This window comes from Epinephelus moara, chromosome 3 (genome assembly GCF_006386435.1).
Source record: "Epinephelus moara isolate mb chromosome 3, YSFRI_EMoa_1.0, whole genome shotgun sequence".
Classification (NCBI taxonomy): domain Eukaryota; kingdom Metazoa; phylum Chordata; class Actinopteri; order Perciformes; family Serranidae; genus Epinephelus; species Epinephelus moara.
The window spans coordinates 32,488,240-32,509,054 of NC_065508.1; the positions used below are offsets into that span (position 1 = coordinate 32,488,240).

The following is a 20,815-nucleotide window of genomic DNA, read 5'->3' on the forward strand; positions in this document are numbered from 1 at the left end:
ATAAACAGAATTTCTGGAAGTGTTGTCACAGCTGCTTCCGTCCAGTACACATCTATTTGTGCACAGATAGAGTCTTTCTTTCTGCATCCTAAAGACTGCCAGAGACACAGTGACAACCTGCTCGGGATGGCTTACACGGCAAATCCCTTTATGAGGTGCAAGGAAAGGGTTACGCCCATTGCTCTGTAAATGGATGCTGCTCCTTCCTTTCATTTCCATAACAAGCCATCAGAACTCATCTCCCACTGAAGTGGCCACAGTCCCACTGGCAATTAAAATCATGCTGGGACATGCCATGGTTGTGTGCGACTCCACTGTGGGAAACAAAAGCAGCGGCAGCAGCGGTAATGACGCCAACAGTTGAGTGGTAAATCTTGAGCAATGTCGGCGGAAACCGTCGCTTTGATTTCTCCAGGAAACTGAGAGCAAGCCTCGTTTACATCTTTCAGTATGAACCTTACTGGAAAATATCAAACAAGGAAACAGCATCATCTCATCTCTGTCTTCTTTACCACTTTCTATACACAGCCACAATACTAAAAAGGCATGTGGGTTTTTTTTAAAACAGTATCACAACAGGCTCAATAGAAAGGAAAAACTAAGGACTGGGCATATAAAACAACACTTGAATCATTTTGGTGTAAAAAGTAGAATTTTTTTTATGTATAACAGAATCCAGCTGGAGGTAAAGGTTGGGTTCAAACATCTTTGACTGCTGAGGCCTCATATTAGCTTCAACTAATCCAATTTTACTTAGAACAATGACAGCATATTTTGCCCTATATTTATTTCACTGTAGACATGCAAGAAGGGTTCCTTTATGGACAGTAAAAACAGAAGAATTATTGCACTGACCAAGGACTCTTTCAACATCCTATACCTGTGACATGTGGGAATTGCATTCAGATAGACTTAAGAATATATTAACTTTGTTTTTAAAAATCAAGTTTTGACCAAACTACAGAAACTGTACTTCACTAGTTTTAGCTTTACGACGCTTCGCCTATAGAAACAGAAATTATTACATTTTTATGAAAAATAATATTTGGTTTCTTGAGATTCAGGGAATAAAAAGAAATCACACAGTAACTGCCACATAATTGGTGAGGCAGATTCTTAAACCAGAGATGCATCAATAGTGATGTTCTGGGCCAATGGGGGTTTTTTTTATCATTGTTTATTTTGTCTTTGTTGTCATTTATTCCCCTTTAATTCCAGGGAAATAAGGAAATCTTCATCATGAAAAAAGAAAAAACGTAATTGTTTTAAAGTCATTCAGTCCTTCATTACACTACATTTGAATGAGCACAGATTCATACACATTTATTTAATTTAATTTAAATAACCTTCTTTCACACGAAAAACATTTAAAAACAAAACTGCTTCAAAAGCCTTTTCAATATATATATATATATACATATATATATATATATATATATATATACACACATACATATACACACATATATATATATAATAATAATTTCGTCTCTAATATTCATTTTATATTGCTGGAAAAACATCAACAAATTGTTCCTTCACACAACTGTATTTATTCAGGTTTCTCTTGAAAAACTATATATTACAAGATTACATTTGAACACATCAGAAGAGCACTATAATTTACCTTTGCACAATAGTCATTTCTGATGAACAGAGCTTTAACGCATCATAAAGTAACTCAATGCAACTTCCATCAGCAGATAGTTCCGTCCACCAGCTGCCTGCTAACTAGCTCTCTCCCTGCCTTTGTCGACAAAGAACTGTATCATCAGAGAAAAAAAATAGGATGCATCCCCTGATGTGTCCATAGTGAGTTTACTGTATTCTTTTGTCCCAGCGGCGTTCCAGCAAAAATCTGTTCCTCCCAAACACGTTTTCTATTGTCCCTGGGACGACGAGACGACGAAACACTGTTAGTCTTGAGCGCTGCTCCTAAGCCTGCGCATAATTGATGTGACACAACGGAAAAACACCGGCCACTGCCATAGGTGAATGCCATCTTATTTGCCCAAATAACAAGGTGAGTATCGACCGTCACGAATGTGCAACCGATAAATTGGTGCATCTCTAGTTTAAACCAGCATCGAATATCTACATTGATAATGAGATGAGATGCATAAGGACCAATCTCAGAAAAAAAGAAATGCCTCTGAGCTTTAACGCTTATAAGAAGCCACATCCCCTAACCAATATCCTGGGATCCAACATGTCATGTCATGCTATCATAGCAAAACTAGAATTTTAAGACTTAATATTTCAAGTTTTGTCACATGGTGCATCTCAATATCAGCAAAACCAATGAGCTAGTGTTGGACTCCCAGAGAAACAGGCAACACCCTGTCCTGCTTGTCATCCATGGAAAGGAAGCAAAGAGGGTTGACCTTTGACCTTTTGGAAATTCATCATCATCATTTTATCCTATTAGACCTTTGTGTGTCATAATTAGCAAAGGAATTCTTGAGTTATGGCCCGAAATGTGGTTTGTGAGGTCACAGTGACTTTTGACCCCCAAATTTTAATCAGTTATTCCTTCAGTCACAGTGGATGTTTATGTCAAATTTAAAGAACTCCAGGAGTTCATGAGAATGGGATAGACGGACGGACAACCCGAAAACATAATGCCTCTGGCCGTGGCTGTCGCCTGCGTGGAGGCATAAAGATAAGGTGATGAAAATATTTTGTTTATCATATCTGTATTCATATCCATATTTTCAGAAATAAGTTCAACCATAATCATTATATCATATCTTTATTGCAAGAATGCCATTAAATTAAATATTTTTTTCTGTATGCTGAAATCCTGGAATTCTAAAGCTACTTTTAGCTGCCTGTCTAATAAAACCATTGCTAACCCCAACCAAGCTGAACAGGCTAGGAGGAGACAAGGTATAAATGAATGTGCATAATGCACCTTGCATCACATCATTGTTTAATCCTTTTATTTCTCATTTGTCAATCATCAACAGAAGAAACCTAATCCATGAATATCTGTGGACTCGTCTGCATTGATACCTTTGACACGGCTTCTAAGCACAGCTATTTCTATTACAAAATGTTCACTTTTAAGTCTTAGGAGAAGCTTTAATTTCGTGACAAAACTCATAAGAAATGTGCATGTGCCAGTTTGCTTTTCTTTAGCATGTTTTCTTTGAGGGACCTGGACCTATAGGACCTGCGGTTATCCTCTCAGAAGATGGCCAAAGACAAGGGGCAAAGCAGATGTAATCCGAACTGACTGATTTGTCACAATTATATTTTATCATGACAATAACCTACAATTCAGGCGCAATAATGGCCTAATAAATATAAATGTTTCACTTAAAAATTCTAAAGAATTGTAGGTACCTATACAGATCCTCTGNTATAGGACCTGCGGTTATCCTCTCAGAAGATGGCCAAAGACAAGAGGCAAAGCAGATGTAATCCGAACACAGTGACTGATTTGTCACAATTATATTTTATCATGACAATAATCTACAATTCAGGCGCAATAATGGCCTAATAAATATAAATGTTTCACTTAAAAATTCTAAAGAATTGTAGGTACCTATACAGATCCTCTGAGCACGGTGACTTTGTCATACATGACATTTAAATGAAATGATTGCCGGCTGTCTTTTTCAATATAGCCTAATGATTATTTGTTGCCAAACTTCTCCCTGTCTGTTTCTGACCGTCTCTTTATAATGGAAATGTCCATGCTTTGGGGCAGTGTCAGTTATGCCTGCTGATACAAGTTGTTTTTCCTGTGATCCTGTCATCCCGGTGCAAACACCTTCAGTTGTTTACAGTGAAATGTCCTCTGTGTTCACCTTCACTTCCTGTCTGTTTTCAGCATTACTCTACGTGCTGTACATACTGTATAGTTTTACCATACTGCAGCATTCAGCAGCGGGAGGTCATTGGCAGGGTTACTTGTGAGGTCATTGTTAGCCGTGAGAAAATTAACGCTGATTGGTCTCGTCACGATTTGCTCCCCGAAGCCCGTGCCACCGAGGCACCTGCCAAGGCGAGCTTCTTTAAACAAGAACGAAGCCTATTCAACAGCTGCATAAGCAGCCGGGCGGGCAGACAGTGGAGGGGAAAGAGGGACAAAAGAAAGCAAATGCAAAACAGAGAGGACTTTCTAAATGGGAACCTCAGAATGGGACTTCTTTTAAAGGTCTTAAATCAATTGAACATAAAGTACAAACCCATGCAATGTTAATCTATCTGGCTTAATCCCATTGCTTTAAGATCCTTTATAATCCACATTCAATACAACCATTTTTTCTTCTCTAACAAGCTTGCCCTATAGCCATTTTATAAATCATTGGTACAAGGCTTTTGCAGGGCCACAAATTCTGTTATGGTGTCATTATTACACTGAGTTATGAACCACGCAAGGTAGAATGACAAATATGTTTAAGACCTGTAACAGCTCAAAAATATTGTATTTCCCTCTCTGAGTAACTGCTACAAAAAAAAAAAAAAAGAGTATAACACTGTTTAAAAAAAAGATTAACAATAACCACGACAGCAAGAGGAGTTTCTTGTTCACTTAAAAACTGGAAGCATCATCAACCATCTGAGCTGTTTTATTGCACCTTCGGCTTTCACGAGCAAGGCTCCGAACAGACGAAGTTAAAGTGATACACTTGGCGTGTAAGGAAACGTGGAGAAACACTGGTAGTTTCTCAACCATATGCCGATATCCTTAAGTCACCATGTGCTCTGGCTTTGAAAGCCTGCACTGCCAATTCCTCATTTGAAACCTGACCAACTCTTTAACAATGCCTCTCTCTGATCCAGTGGGAAGGAGAAAATCTATTATCGATTTCCACCTGGTTTAGGTGGAAAAAGCCCTGATAGCGATGTTGAATAGCGCTACACTGTACTCTGCTATAGCCTTCACACTAAAGCTGGGGGGATGGTGTGAGAGGGCATGTCACCAAAGCCCTCGACTATACGCCACAGCACCATCTGCACACGCTGAATATTTAATCATCAATAGAACTGCTCAAGACCAGTAATCAAGAAAAGGAAAAAGATAATACGCATCATGAGCTCGTACAACACTTCCTCCGTGATTGGCTTATCTTTTAAATCACCCATTGTTTCAATGCTAATTGTGACCATTTCGACATGCATGCACCACAATTAAAGATATTTCTTAATCACTTGTGCCATTCAATCCCATTCAACTCAACAGACTTATAATTCACCCCAGTAAATGTCATTCATCACTGTCAATGAGAAGTCACCAATCATTTCTTACTATTATCAGACTACTGACTAAAAAATAAAACTCTGTAATTACTCTCTACACTTTAACAGCCAACATAAGACAGGGGGATCTTGATTCCACTTCCTTAGATGTCCTCCTTTCCACACCTGAATGAAACCAATCCCTAACATTCTCTGCAGCCAGAGCCCGCCTCCTGTCAGTCACAACCACGTCATGCCAACAGATGAGTCACCAATGTAAATGGTTTCACACTTATGCTCTGCATTAACACACAATAAAGCTTGATTCATGCTATTGCAGACTAAAATTGGCATGGGATTATTTTGACATAGTGAGACATTAAAAACAACTATAATGAGGGATGAAATGCAGATAGAAGCATAAACGCACAGGAAAGAAATGACTTGGATATAAAACAATGAGGTGATACAAAAAAACCAACATAACCTCAATCATGCTGAATGTTTCCTTTAAGTCTAATATGTCCAACTTTAATTGCTTTGGTGAAATAGCATAGACAAGGTGAGAACAACGGAGCCACACTAGGTATTTCTCTACAATAACAAACAGACATCCACTTCCTCTTTGTATCTGCTGTGTGAGCACACAAAATTAGGTAAGCTAGTGACATGAGACATAATCATTTTCTTTGAGCGGGGTTAGTGACCAATTTATTCTTACCTTAGGCTGGGCGCGACGTGGAAAGGCAACCTTAGGATCAATCTGAGAATGAGAAAAGAATAGCAAAATTGTTGTTAAAAGAAAATCTGTCATATTCTGAGAGTAAAAAGCAATGAACAGGTGTTGGAAACATGTCTAACACTGTAAGCCCAGAAAAGGGACCCCAGAGTGCAAGCTTTCACATGGTAACATTTCTAAATCCTCTGTGGTCAGGAATAAATACTAGGATTTTAATAGCAGTTATACATATTCAAAACTTAATGTATTAAAATGTGATATTTTCACAATGATTGCAATTTATCTGAGCCATTAAGATTTAAGAAAAGCTGCATAATCAGCCTGTGGCTATACAGACAGTCTGCTTTGAATTTGAGGAGCATTTTTTTGACACTAACGCTGCATTCAAGAGCTGTCAAAATTATTGCAATTACAAATTAAGTGCACATGAATGGCCCAACAAAGTGGTGATAAGAATGTAGGAAGGAGAATTTTTTAGGAGCACAAAGGCTTTGGTACATAAAACCTGACTTTTGTCATTTTTCCTCCGGGGCCCCCACCTCTGGTTAAGGTTAGGGTGAGTTATTTTTTACTTAAGTATAGCTATGTGTAGCTTAGCATCCTTGTACCCAAATAGCAGCAGTACCAACACCAACCAATCATTTTATTCAGCATTATTAAATCAATTTGTTCCCACTGACCATTATTTGTAAGCTATCATTAAATGCACCATGCAATGACAGAACCTTATTAGTCAGTACATTAATTCCTACTCTGCAAAAGCCAATAATTAGACTGGTGCAGCGATTTGGCCCAATAACTGCTTTGATTACAAGTTGGGTAGGTCTGTCAGGATTGTCACTGGGCAGCAGGGCTTTAGGTTAAAACAAAATACACTCCACTTCAAAAAATTATACAAGCACTGACTAATGGCAGAACAAAATTCGTTACAATGGGGAGACACCTCAGGTGAATAGGGTAAAACTTTTCACTAATCATGAAACTTCCCTGACTGATTACTTACATTAAGACAATTCTTTTTTTTAGTTAGTTTTCTGACATTATGTTTGATTATGCAAATAAGGCCTTATCTAATTAAACATGCACTAATTTGAATACATTTCCACAGCATAAATCTGAATATTGGATAATGCCAAGTAAAATTCTTATTTCATTTTGTTGGCATACTAGAGTCAAAGGTTTTTGCTGAGGGGATTTTGGATATCTGTTTTTATCTCTCCAGAAAATGAATCAGAAAATTCTTGTCAACAGCCATAAAAATCTTTTGCCATGTTTTAAGGAACAATATGTTCTATAAATCAGGCTATAAATTATAAATTATATATTAACGGACCACTCTGTGAAAACCTTCAGAATATAGATAGAAATAAAACTGGAAAGTACACTGTATGTACGTGCTACTGAAGTGGAGATTTCCAGCTCAAAGTATGAGAAAAAAAACAATTGAGTAAATGGCCTTTAAGTACAGTGGACTATACTTATATAAAGACTTTTTTGCGTTAGTTTTCTGAAATTTTATGTTTATTTATGCAAATGATGCATTATCTAATTAAATATGTGCTTTCTGCATAGATTCCAGAGCAGTAAGGTAAACTAAAGAAACACCTAAATGTGTATTTTCAGTGTTTTCCCACCACTAGTCTAAAAAAAAAGACAAGCTATGGAAGCAAAATAGCTCAAAACCTCTAAATTGGCCAGACCATGAAAAACTATATTTTCACCTGAGGTGTCTCCGCTTATGAGGGTTTGATAAGACCTGGCCAATATCACTGACCTCATTACCTACTGTATCCAATTTTCTACAATTGATGGAGTTCAATGACACAGTCCAGGCACAATATTCATTGCATTTGGCAATGGACTTTAAAGCACATATTAATTACTGCTGATTACTGGCCAAAATATTGGAGCTACCAAATATTATCTTCCGCTGCTGTCCACTGATATATACCAAAAAAAGAACCACAACTGCCTCAAAGACAAAAAAGAAAGGAAAAGTTAGTGTTGAGGCCAGCCACGCCACCATTCTGCTGGTCATGGTCGCAGCAGAGGCTCACTTTTATTTTAGGCAGGAATGGCTGATTGAATATGACAGGGAGAAAATGAGAGTCTGAGGCCGCTGACGCCTCCAGATATTGCCAAATAACCAGGAGGATGCGTCAGATCAGCCTGTTTCTCCATCTTGCGCTTGTTATCTCATTAGCTACATTTTCCTCGTTAATTTCACTGGTATGAAGGTATGTGGTGGGGGGTCTCATCGACCTTGCACTCACAATGAGGGGGAGCTATCTCAAACAGCAATGTCATCCTAAATTGTCCTTGCCTGGATACCAACGAAAATTTAAGAAATGAGATAAAAATGTGTTTTTTGACATGGTATTAACAGAATGTGTTTAATAGAGAATCATTTTTATGTTCCATATTTTGCTGCGTGTTACAGTGAAAAATCTGCAATTAGTGTGCCAATTCTCAGCATTCATAAGAGCTACTCCTTGAGCACAGATGGATATATTTAAGAAAAAGATATCTCTTCCTGCTGAGAAAAACAATGGAAAGAAAGTGAATTAAAGAACGCGAGAACAAAAAGACACCATCTGCACAGATCAATTAAGCCAATGAGACTGACTACGATTTAATGTGTTTGAAGGGAAACCATGATGTGCAATGTCATTGTCATCTTTTCTGTCAGTCTCAGTTATTACTGTTATCTTTCTAAATCAAGTCAAAATGAGAAATGAATTCAATAACACCTGGGTATGGCAACCCTGCTTGTAATGAATTTCATTTAAAGATTTGTTTTAGCACTTAGCCCCCGGCATAACCAATTCAAACTCAATTATTTTGTGCACCCTATTTGAGCAAAGACAACACATTATGCTTTGAATACCAAAGTCCTACATACTTGGTAATGTATCGTACTTTTTAAGCCTATACAATACACATCAAACCTCATTTCAACACTGCGTAAACTAATTGTTTTTCGGTCCTGCTGAGAATTTCTATTCACTACGAAGCTTCCTGTTCACCATGCATAAGAGAGCACTTAAATACAGCAGCAGTGGAGGTCATATAGCTTTCTGTCTGTTGAAAATACTACAATTATCAAAAAGAGGCAATTATATGCACAGAATTGTGTTCAAAATGAGGCTATGAAACTGCCGATTGTTTAAATCACACTCAGAGCAATGCAACCAAATTAGGCAAGGAGGACTTACTAACCAATCCTTCTGAGAAATCCTGTAGCAGCACCTTTTTAGGTCACAACTTATGATGAATGACTCCTTTGAGAAATCTGAACACGAGGAGGGGAGATGTAGCAATTGTTTCCCTTTGCTTTACATATTCATGTGCATGTGATTTTTATGTACAAAGTGCCTTCACACGTAACGCCAAGAAATAAAATATGCACTGCCCTTCTCGCTGGATAACTGTGCCTTTGAACCAGAGACTGTGTTGTCTCTGTTTCACCTGATACTTCCTTCCTGAAACATTTTTGTTATGTAACACACATACCATCAGGGTTTAGGATCAGTCAACCGGACCTGGGTAGTGCACTTGTTTCAGTAGTACCACACACAGTACTTGCAAATGTTATTCCTCTCAAGTCTGTTTCATCTATCAATACCTTACATTTTTTAACACTAATTACAAAAAACTAGTGATCAACTGTGCATGTTTCGGTCCATCTTTTTTTTTCAAGACAGTACTTTTCTTAATAGGTTGGGGGAAAAGAAACACTCTCTTGTCCTTTCTGTGCTATGGCTTTCAGTGTAATTTTCACATTCTCCACCTACATCATCTTAACGCAACAAGTTTAGGCATACTCTCTTGGTGGTTACTCTTTTAAAAATGGTTTCTAGGAAAAATCACAAGCTGATGTCAAAGTAGAGAAGGCAATTTTTAGGGAATATGTACAAAAAAGCACATTAAAACGCATAAATTAAGAACACATAACTCTGGAGACGAAAGCTAGACCTCCCATCCAGCTGTAGTTATCATCTAGTAGCAGTAAAAGTACTTTATTAATCCCCCTCTTGGAAATGTCTTTATCGTGGAAACATCACAAGCTGCGCATACAAACCAAACAGAACATAGAAATTTAGAAACCTGACTTGGAGCTGAATGAACAGTCTGCTCTGAATATGAATGTACTCCACCTTTGAACATTACGTTTAATTGGTTGCCAGATTAGCTGCTAAAACGAAGGAAACCAGCACTATTAAGCAGGTAAACACCTGGAATTTACTTTGTGTGTACTGTTTAATACAGTGGAAGTATGAAGGTCGTTGGGTTTGTAAAATTCATTAAGGAATAAAGAAAAAAAACTTTACAAGGACTGACTTGATTTATGTACACCAACAGTGTCCACTGTTGTCTTTGTTATAAGCATGGTATTCTACATGTTGCAAAGTAGAGGCAGTACTTAAACACATCTGGGGGATAAGACCAAAATGGCTGTGTTTGACAGTATAATGTAGAACTGCAAAGATTAGTCATTTAGTCAATCCAAATTAAATTAATCTGCAACTATTTTAATGATTAAATAATCGTTGAGGTAAATTTTAAATAAACTACAATTATCGTCTTGCAGCTGTATGCCTCCACAAACCAGTCAAGTTGACGTTACAGTTTACATCCATGAATGCCCAGACTCATATGTAGCCATGACAGCTGGCAATGCTTCTAATATGGATGTTGCTATAAAGACGATACAAAACATGGATGCTTCACACACACGTTCAACCCGACAGCACAGAAGATCTTTACAATCACCATAATTTCAATTTGTGCCAAATTTGAAGACATTTCTTCAAGGTGTTTGTGAGATATTGTGTTTATGACAATGAGATGAACAAGGTCACAGTGACCTTTGACCACAAAAATCTAATCAGTTCATCCAGAGGTCCAAGTGGACGTTTGTGCCAAATTTGAGGATATTCCTTCAAAGCATTCTTGAGATATCCCGTTCACAAGAACGTGACGTATGTACGTTAGGGGTTGTCTGTCCGTATGTACGTATGTCCCCTAACGTAAAAAACGCCTCTAGCCACGGCTCATCGGCACTGAGGTGTAAAAATCCAAACAAACTACCTCTTGTTAAGCTCCTCCAAAGTGAAACCTTGACGCTTTTCCATGTTGATCAGACAAAACAAGACATTTGAGGACTTCAGCTTGGGCTCCAGACAACTGCAACGGGTGTTTTGGGTTTTTTTTTAATTTATTTAACTATTATTTTTACTTTTTTAAGTTATATAGGTCAAACTATTAATCGATTCATTTATTACTTGAAAGAATAATCTACAAATTAAAAAATGAAAACAATTGCAGTTGCAGCCCAAGTAAAAAGTGTTCAAATGCAAACTGCAATCAAAATGCATCACTGAAAAACAGCCACTCAGGAGTTGACCTTGCACTTGTTTTTAATGAATGAGCCACAACAAAACCATACGTTTATACTCCTGCCAGACCCAATTTACACATGACAAATTCCACATCATTATTTGTGTTTACATGCACACTGGTATCCTGGTTATGTTCAGGATTTTGGAGTATTCCGGCTATGTTTTGTACATCCTTTCTTGGTTTCAGAAACCTGGATAAAAACATGCTACCTGGATTACTCCGATAGAAACTAGGATACTGTGGCATGTAAACACTTTTTCCAGGTTTCTGAACATTCTTTGTCTGTACAGAGCATAGTGACTAGGATAGCGAGACATCAAGACACAGCTGCACACAGGCAATCAGAAACCTGGATATTGTTAGAATCCTGTATACAGGGATGTAAATAACCAGGTACCTCAAGTTACATGGAGACCTCATATCCCTATTAAGAACTAAACTGGGATACTAATGCAACTGTAAATGCACTCAGTGCGTTCTTTGTAAGAAGAGAATTATTCTTACGAGTAATAAGGGTATGATTATTACAGGCATTTGTTATATACAACTATACTGTAGGCCGTATACTTCGGGGTCCTTTTTTCTTAAAATTACTGTAACCATCTAATGGCACCCGTACTTGTTATGTACAATTGACTGGCAGCCTCTAATGTGATGTCATTTTCAAAGGGCTCTGCAATTATGGTATGTGTGCCATTTGCAATGTGGGTATCTCAGATAGCATCTAGGCAAGTTTACACAGTTCAGTTCATGCGGTGAACAAGAGCATGACTAGTGGCATGCTAAAGATGTCGTATCTCACACAGCTGTAGTCAGTGTCAAGAGCTTTGTCCTCAGTCTAAAGCAAAACGGGCCTCTCCAGAGTATTGGTAAGTATTTGCTCACCTTATAGCCTCTTTACATCACCCTGACAGGACTTGTTCAAATTAATAATTTCAGTACACCTTTCTTACATGATGAAACATGATCTCACGCAGGACAAAAGTGGATATCCTCAAGACATCATACAACCTGATATGTCAATATAATAAATGAGAACAGACGAAGAGGAACCCCCCCCCACCCTTTCAAACCCCACCCCGCCATCTTTTATCTTCCACAGCCTTTTACTACAGGGTCTCTGTGGGCTGCTTCTGCATGCGACTGTGGGAGATCAGGGCAGAGAAACAGCCTATATCTTAAGTTCACATCTTATAAAAGGATTTCATATATTAATGCGGCTCCTGGGTAAACTCTCTTCCTCTCTCTTAAGACATATCTACACTAGCATGATGATGTGGTGTTTAAGCTAAAAGGAAAAGGCTTATCAAAGCTTGCAGCTTTTCCCAACTTAAGTGTGCGAGCAGGTCCACAGGTGTGCCCGTGTGATACCAACGGACTAGACAAGAAATTAAAACATAAAATGTCTAATATCTGTGCTGTCAATCTTTTACTGATTTTTTTTTTTTTTTTTTGCAGTGGAATAACACCTCGAAAAGGCAGTTTGTTATGCTCATCAAATCAATAATGAGAATGCTACCAAATCTCACGCTCAACGAGGAAATTGGACATCTTTTTTTTTTTTCTAAAAATAAATATGCAACACCATTATGAGTATGATCCAGATTCAGTGGTATTACACAAGATATTACATTACTGCCTTGACAAACATCTGATGTTCTGTATGTACCGACAAGAGACAGATACAGCATGAACTAATAACGCCTTCAGCCATAATTAACTGCAGAAGACAGAGCACCTGCTATACTTAAACAAGAGCAAGTCAGAGTTGAGCTCACTGATTTGACTTTACTTCCAAATCCTATCTGATGAATTTAGATGTGCCCAGAGCAGCTGCTCATCCATGCTTTTTCTTCTCCTTTCCTCTTGGCTTGTTTCCTGCCTCTCTTAAAAACATCAAAACGGTGTGTATGGGCTGACCTGGTCATTCAGTAACACAGAATATGTTTACCTTACAATGTAGATGTTTATGAGTTTTACAGGTTGCAAGAAATTAGGATTGAAACTGTATCTATGCTGTTTAAACGCAGATGAATGGTGTCACACAGTCATGATAAATTCATATCTTGCATTCAAACATGACCTTTGCTAGGTCCCTGATGAATATTTTATCTAATTTTATTTTATTTTGTTTTATATAACCACTTTACATAAAACAATAAAAGATGCCAACCTGGAATCAATCTGCTGCCTTGTTAAGCTCTCAACTGTTACGTCTCAAATGCAAAATCATGTACTATGATCTCTCCTGTTCATACCGGGCCGCCTCGAAACATCTTCAGGAACAGATGCTGTGAGTTGCATATTTCTTAACCGAACAAAGCATCATGAAAAATGGTAAATATGTTCTGAATTACCAGCATGTGTGTTTTGAAGCCCCGGGCTGTGCTTCTCCATATGTCTCATTCACATTCATCCTCGTCTGAGTGTTTTCATAACCGGACAAAAGGCAGAGCACACGGTTACAAAAAAAAAAAAAAAAAAAAAAAACAATACAAAAAAGAAAAGAGGAAGACTGTGATGGTTTGCCTGTCGTCGCATATCCTGGCATTGTTGTGAATGTTACATTGATTCTACAGCTCTATTAATCTAAACAACAGGGAAATGTTAGGCTTAAATCAGTGGCGCCCCCAAGAGGGGCCCCAATTGCTGCCCCGCTGGCCCCCTTGATAAAAAATAATTGGAGGCTGACATTACTATCTTTAAGGGTTCTGTTGCACATGCATTTTTAAGCTATGCCATGTCACCATGTTATACGAGCTTGTCTGAAAGGGGGCAAAAAAGGCTTCAAATTTCTGCTAAACTTTAGTGAGGGAAAAATTGGCATGGGGATTTTCAAAGGGGTCCCTTGAACGTTCACCTCAAGATACCTGAGTGGTATTCTGGTACTGGTCTATGCACATCATATAATTACTAATATTAACTGTAAACTGACGTGCACAGTATATCAGTATTAGATTTCTTAACTCTCATACTGACATATTTTTTAACTAGCCTATGTACTACAAAAGCACAAAAGAATTCCTGAAATTCAGTTATGGCTTTTGGTTTTGGTGCCACCCCAAGACTTTGAGTGGCCCCATCTGGCCACCCCTATTAAAAACTTCCGGGGGTGCCACTGGCTAAAATGATGTTCCATACTGAAATTCTCTGTGAGGCATCAGTGCAATCAAAGCATGAATAGCCCCTTTTCATTTGCTTTTTAACTAATATTATTTAACAATAATTACTATACTGTGTGTTTGTGGTTGTCAGAAAGCCTCATTAATTTTATTCAGATACCCAACTATATCTGTATGAGATAAACAAGTAAAAAAAAATGCAAATTAAGCATGATTTCCACTTCCCCTGTACGAATAATATGACTCAACTTGTTCACAGTCACAGCACCTCCAGCCACTCACTCCCTCCAAGGTTACTAAGGACATAAACATTGGTACGAATTCATTCAAGCACCACAAAAAAGTAGGAGGGTTATATCAAACCAACATCTGCAAACACATCAAGAACCATCCACATTTGCTGGACCGCTTCATTCTACACATTCGTGCTGAGCAACTTTATAAAGAGATATGATAGATCCTAATGCAATGCGATCTTGATAGTGTGAGCGTTAAGATATACAACAGCACAGCAGATACAGCCCAATGACTAATAGTGAGGAAAACAACACAGACAGCTGCCTCAGGTTTGTAATCTTCTATTGCACGCCGACGGATAAACAACAGCACATTAGCAGCTAGGAAATATCAATTTCTGCATGTATTTGACTCAAGATCTTTGGCGTGTCAATTACACTGTCAAACACTCATCCGATTACAAAAATGTCAAGCAAAAAAACACATAGCTTCACTTTGTTATTTATTATGAGGAAGCCATTAGTTATATTATTACGGGACTATTAGTATCATCAATATATTTCTAGTTTGAGGGTATGGAGACAAAATACATGGCCAGGGAAACGAAGCAAATAAATCATGCACAAAACAAATTGTTTCATTAACATCAGACAGGAATGCAAAACTAATTTGGCTCTGTATCTTTTTAAATATAGACTGTGTAAAAGTCACCATCCAATATGATTATGTTAATGGTCATTAAAATACATTTATTTGAGGCAGCCTGGTGGCCCAGGGGTTTAAGACGCCGACCATGTAATCACAACGTCCCCTGATCGAGTCTGGCCAGGCCGCTCTCTCCCTTCATTTCCTGTCAGCTCTCTACTGTATGCTATCTAACAAAGGCAAAAAAAAAATACCTTAACAAATCTGGAATGAAAATCCACTTCCACACAACATATAGATTTTTTTTAGGAGAGAGACTACCTGACAGAGGTAATGATAAATATAATAAAAAAGGAAAGGTTTCACAACAAGCCCCAAGTGACATGCCAATTAGGTAAGGACAGATGTGCAACAAGTTTGGAGAACTTTGCTGCGCTTGTGCACTAAAGCCACAATTCAGAGAAAATGATGATTGGATGTCAGACCTTAAAATGTCACTGCTCCGTTCGCAGGGTGAGGCACTGTCAGATCTGAAGTGCATGACATAAGTCTGCCAAATATGACCTATAGCCTACAATAAGTGTGATATAATACAACTGTTTATGTACACATCTGTCGCCGCAAAACTGTGTGTATCTTTTGGAGATAAAACAGAGGTGGCTCATCTCAAAATGGTAATTTGACATTAGAGATTTTGCATGCCACTTAATATGCTTCATAGCAGCAAGAAAACCCTGTGTTTTAACTCCAGCATAATACATAAGAAAATAGGTCAAGCATATTCTACATTCTGATAACAGCAGTATGTATAAGCTGCAGGGGAAAGTTTAGTAACTTTAATATAAGAAAAAAGTACCAAAGACCTTTTCCTTATGGGTGAAAAAAACTATTTTGCAATCAATAAGTCAGCTGCAACACAGAAGTAGCAGCAGCAGATTGAGACTGTGCTGCTATGAGCATGAGGTCATCAAGTTAAATCCAATGAATATCTTAATAGAATCATTTTAAACGTACAAGGAATTCAGCGGTTTCCTGCTGCCAATACTCTCAAAGTGCCCTCGGGCAAGGCATTGAACCAACGACTGCTCCATTTATCGGGCATCAGTAAAAGACTGGGGCTGCACAGGACAAGTCCCAGGTGTAAGTATATTTTTATGTGCAACCCTCCCTCACGCATATCCCTCCGACCTTTGCTGTATATATATTTATATGCTGTCAAGCTGTCACAAAGTTGTTCATCCAAAATGTCAAGCTTGAAGTTGTCAAACTGCTCCAGATCTGCATCAAAGTATGTCTGTATCATTGCCCCTTCAAACAGCCCCCTAACCTGCTGCTACATATTCTCCTCTATAGATATTTGCAACGCCATCAGTCGGACTTATTGGTCATTTCACTGCCAAGAACTTTGTCTTCTCTCTATATTCACCGAATCACAACAGAGAGGCCGCTGAATGTCCTCATCGCTCTTATTCCCATAACACACAGGAGCACTAAAGCACAACTAAAGCATAACGTTTGAGTTAGACTGACCCACCTGAGATTTAAAATTACATAAGAGGATGGATCTGATAGGTTGAGGGGAAGAGAAAACTAATTATCAACTGTATGCCTGCCATCTTTTTGCCCCATAATGCATTTTGACTTAGTGTTATCAATAATTCTAGAAAGGTATGCGTGTCTTTTTTATATAATGGTAAATAACTCATTTTTAGACCAGTAGAAATACTAAACCCATAAGCCCATTGGGAGAAGTAAAGCCTCCATCACTGAGCTGCTCTGAAAACTGGCCAGAAAACTCAGAGCTCTCTAATAATAATAATGAAAAAAAGAGCAGCTGCATTAGTAGAAACTTTGCAGTTGAAGAACTGGAGGGAAATAAGGTAAGGTAAAAAAAAAAAGAGAGAGAGAGAGAGAACAAGTTCTGTGCCAATCACACTTGAGCTGAAGAATATACAACGGACCACAAATCTTAAACTTACTCACCATATCCTGTACAAATTTAGAGTATCTCTAAGCACAATCTATTTGTCTTTCAAAATCCTTCAAAATATTCCTCCATCTAGAGTTGCCTTCAGCCGAGGAAGCACTATGTTTCCTCAACGTGCACTATTCCATTTCCAAAGCTATGTTGGCATATCTGGATATTACCACCTAGCGAGCAGAAATCCCAGACAAATACGATTTCAGCTGAACCCTGTCTAATCCATCACTACAGACATCTCTCAAAAATGACTAGCATCTTTAATTATTCATCCACTGACAAATTTCAAAGGGCAAGTAGAATCCACAATAGTTCAAAGTTTTTCGGAAATGAGCACATGGGTGTACGTGTGTGTCTGTGGATCAATTGCCTTATTTATGCAAGTCAATTCAGACTATTATTTCAAACTAAACATGCATTTATAATGGTCATGGATTTCTGTTACTCTGCTATATTTATATAATGAAATTATTTAACATGACAGTAACTACTTAGTTTGCATGACAGCTTTGTTGTTTCAAAAGTTAACTCTTCTTTTGTTTAGTGTACTCACAGTACTGTACAGGACTTTGATTTTGACATCAGGGCATATGTGTTGTTTGCTATTTCTCACACTTGCAGTATCAGTGCATCAGGCGTGATACAATGCAATATCTGCCGGGTCAAACAGTAGCGAGGCAACGCGCCTGAGACAGCACGCCCTTCAGTGGAACATGAGATATGTGCACACTGCACATGTGGCTGCAGCGAAGAAGGGGGCGTGTCCGCCTCATTCATCCACAGAAGTGAAAGTGAACACATATAATATTCAGCCCGGAGTTGTGTTTTATTGCTAAGCTTAGTGTTGAAGGGACCATCATGCATTTAGCCTTTATGCATGACCTTGATCCACACAGCCTGTTAACCTAAGAGGTGTTTACCCACAAGGCCTTGAGGCAGTAAAAAGTCACACAGTTATGACAGGGGGGTCTCCACTGGCAGAGCAGTGCAAACAGTCAACAAGGAAGAAACACTTATGTAAGTGTAGATCAAATTAACTCACCGTCTTTGAGTCTAATTCGTGGTGTTGTTGAGCTAAGACTTTATCTACACTGGCAGCATCTGTAAACGTAACAAACCCAAATCCTCTGCAAAACAAAGACAGAGACAAAAAAACAACAATATTAAAATGTATACACACAAAATAACCTGTTTTTTTGCAAATACAAATTTAAAAAATATAAATATTGTGAATCGCCATGATAAAACACATAACAGCAGGCTTAATATTCATATGACCTTAATATTGTTGCAATATTTCTGTGTAAATGTATTAAAAAATCCACATTATGGACGTCCTGTGGCAGATTGGAAACAGAAACTGGGGACACTGCTGATCATTATTTGCTATGTTACAATGTGAGACGACACTACACCAACATTGTGCTGCAGTCACAAAGTCAATGTCAAATTGCATTCGGCTGCAGCTTTACAGCAGTGAGCATTTAAGCTTATCTGGCTTGCTGTGAAACCACACGCAGGCGCGCGCACACAGGGACACACACGAACACATGCGCGCGCGGACACAGAAACACACATACACGCTGGATTAACACTAAACACGGACAAAGTAAGCGATATCGTCACATGCACTGCAAAGGAAAAGTAGGAAAGCCCTGTATTTACCTTGAGCGTTTTGTCGTGGGGTCTCTCATCACCATACATTCTCTTATTTCTCCGAATTTACTAAAATAGTCTCTAAGGCTGTCTGTGAATAGAGAAAATATGTCGGGTCATTTGACAGAAACATATGGGCATGCTGTTGTCACTGTATTGCAAAAAACACCCCGCGATGCGCATAGGGGTCGAATAGAGGACTTCAGATGGACGGAGATCAAAAATAACATCGTGCGCACACACTAGTGAGATATCCCATACAGTACACTACTGCACAGTGCACATTCGCACATACACCGCCAGCAGCTACAACGAGCACTCAGTCACAGCGACAAAACAACAAGAAATACTGGATACGGTGTAAAAGAGAATAACAGTCTCACCTGGTGAGGTTTGCCAGCTGAGGCCACCGATAAACATTTTACTGTAAGGGGAAAACACAACAGAAGTGAGTCCAGATGTCAGTTCGGCCATTTTGACGACTAACTACTTCTAAAAGCGACCTTAAAGGATAAAGGAAGACTATGAAAACACATTCGCGCTTGGTAATTATAGTCTATCTACATAAAAGGGGGAGGCCACTCTTGCTACAAAAGCTGAGGTCTTTAAACTGAATCTGGAAACAGACCCGTGCACGGTTTAAGTGCGTACTGTGGGGACGAATCCAGCACGGCAGTCGAAGTCCTCTCCAAGATGTTGTAACATGAAAAAAATCGTACCTTAGGATTAAATTTAGAAAGATTCTTACCCCGGGTCATGTTGTGAATCATTTAGGCTTCCGGATGTGGCTTGACTCCCGTCTCCTTCCATATCTATTTCAAACTATAGGCTGGGACTACAGTAACAGTGACAGACACACACAGATACGGCAGGAGATATGCAAAGCCCCGCTATGAGAATATTACTGAGCCGGGAATGAAAGCGTCACACGTGGGATCAGCTCAGCCCCCTGCTCCCTCCTCCCTCTCTCAGCATGCTCTACCTTGGCCCACAGGGGGCGGAGCCTGCCTCTGTCACCTAACCAATCCAATTGACGTCAATTCAGGCAATCTGCAAACCAATCCTCCGATTTGTCATTTAATTAAGCACTAAGCCACTAGAGGTGAAAGTGGCTTATTGCTCTTCTAAATCAGTGGACACATAACATTAAAGAAAAAAATCTTTGTTCAAGAAATGTTATTCTTAATTAGCAACGTTTGCGTATCATTATTCAACCGACAAGTAAACCTTTGCAGAGCAGCAGCGTGATTACTTTTACTAATTGCAATAATATTCCTCCGCCGTGCAATATAGTCCCTCAGAAAGAAGCTAAAAAAGTGGGGCAAGTCTTATTTGCATGTTATATTTGAATTATTCTGATTGCTATGGCTCACAAGTGTTTTATTGATAATATTGATAATGACAGAAATAATAATACATTGGATAGATACAGCACTTTTCTGGATACTCAAAGACGCTTTACAGAGAACAACTACAACAAATCAAAGACAAGAGATAAGCAGATTTTTATTCAGCTTAAACTTGCATACAATGTAAAACTAAATGTAAAATATTATATGTGCAGCATCACTCAACTGGCATATTTTATGAAAAAAATATTGAGGGAAAGCATGCTTGATTGTTATGGCTCACAAGGAGATAAGCAGAGTTTTATTCAGCTAAAAGTTGTATACAATGTAAAGCAAATTTTAAAATATTATATTATACTATATTATGTTATAATGTGCAGCATCAGTCAGCTGGCATCTTGTTTTATTGAAAAAAATAGTGAACGAATGCATGCTGGTGAACAACAAATGATAGCTTACAGTAACTACTGAATGTAGTAATCACTTGAAATAC

The 20,815-nt window shown here is 38.4% G+C and overlaps 1 protein-coding gene across 15 annotated transcripts in view; it reads right to left on the reverse strand.

Annotated features, from left to right (window-relative positions):
• msi2b (musashi RNA-binding protein 2b) overlaps nucleotides 1-19,907 on the reverse strand; it is a 299,715-nt gene extending 279,808 nt beyond the window's left edge. For 7 of the 15 annotated variants that reach the window (XM_050034947.1, XM_050034904.1, XM_050034937.1 and 4 more), the window contains exons 1-5: nucleotides 19,722-19,904; nucleotides 19,357-19,397; nucleotides 18,983-19,064; nucleotides 18,360-18,444; nucleotides 5,912-5,953 (exon numbers count right to left, since the gene is read on the reverse strand). In XM_050034947.1, coding sequence (XP_049890904.1) covers nucleotides 5,912-5,953; nucleotides 18,360-18,444; nucleotides 18,983-19,064; nucleotides 19,357-19,397; nucleotides 19,722-19,783 — 312 coding nt within the window. In that variant the 5' untranslated portion in view covers nucleotides 19,784-19,904. Of the gene's footprint in view, nucleotides 1-5,911; nucleotides 5,954-18,359; nucleotides 18,445-18,982; nucleotides 19,065-19,356; nucleotides 19,398-19,721 lie in introns of all 15 variants that reach the window. The other 8 variants (XM_050034912.1, XM_050034896.1, XM_050034929.1 and 5 more) reach the window with 5 other exon arrangements.
• Nucleotides 19,908-20,815: the final 908 nt, after the last annotated feature.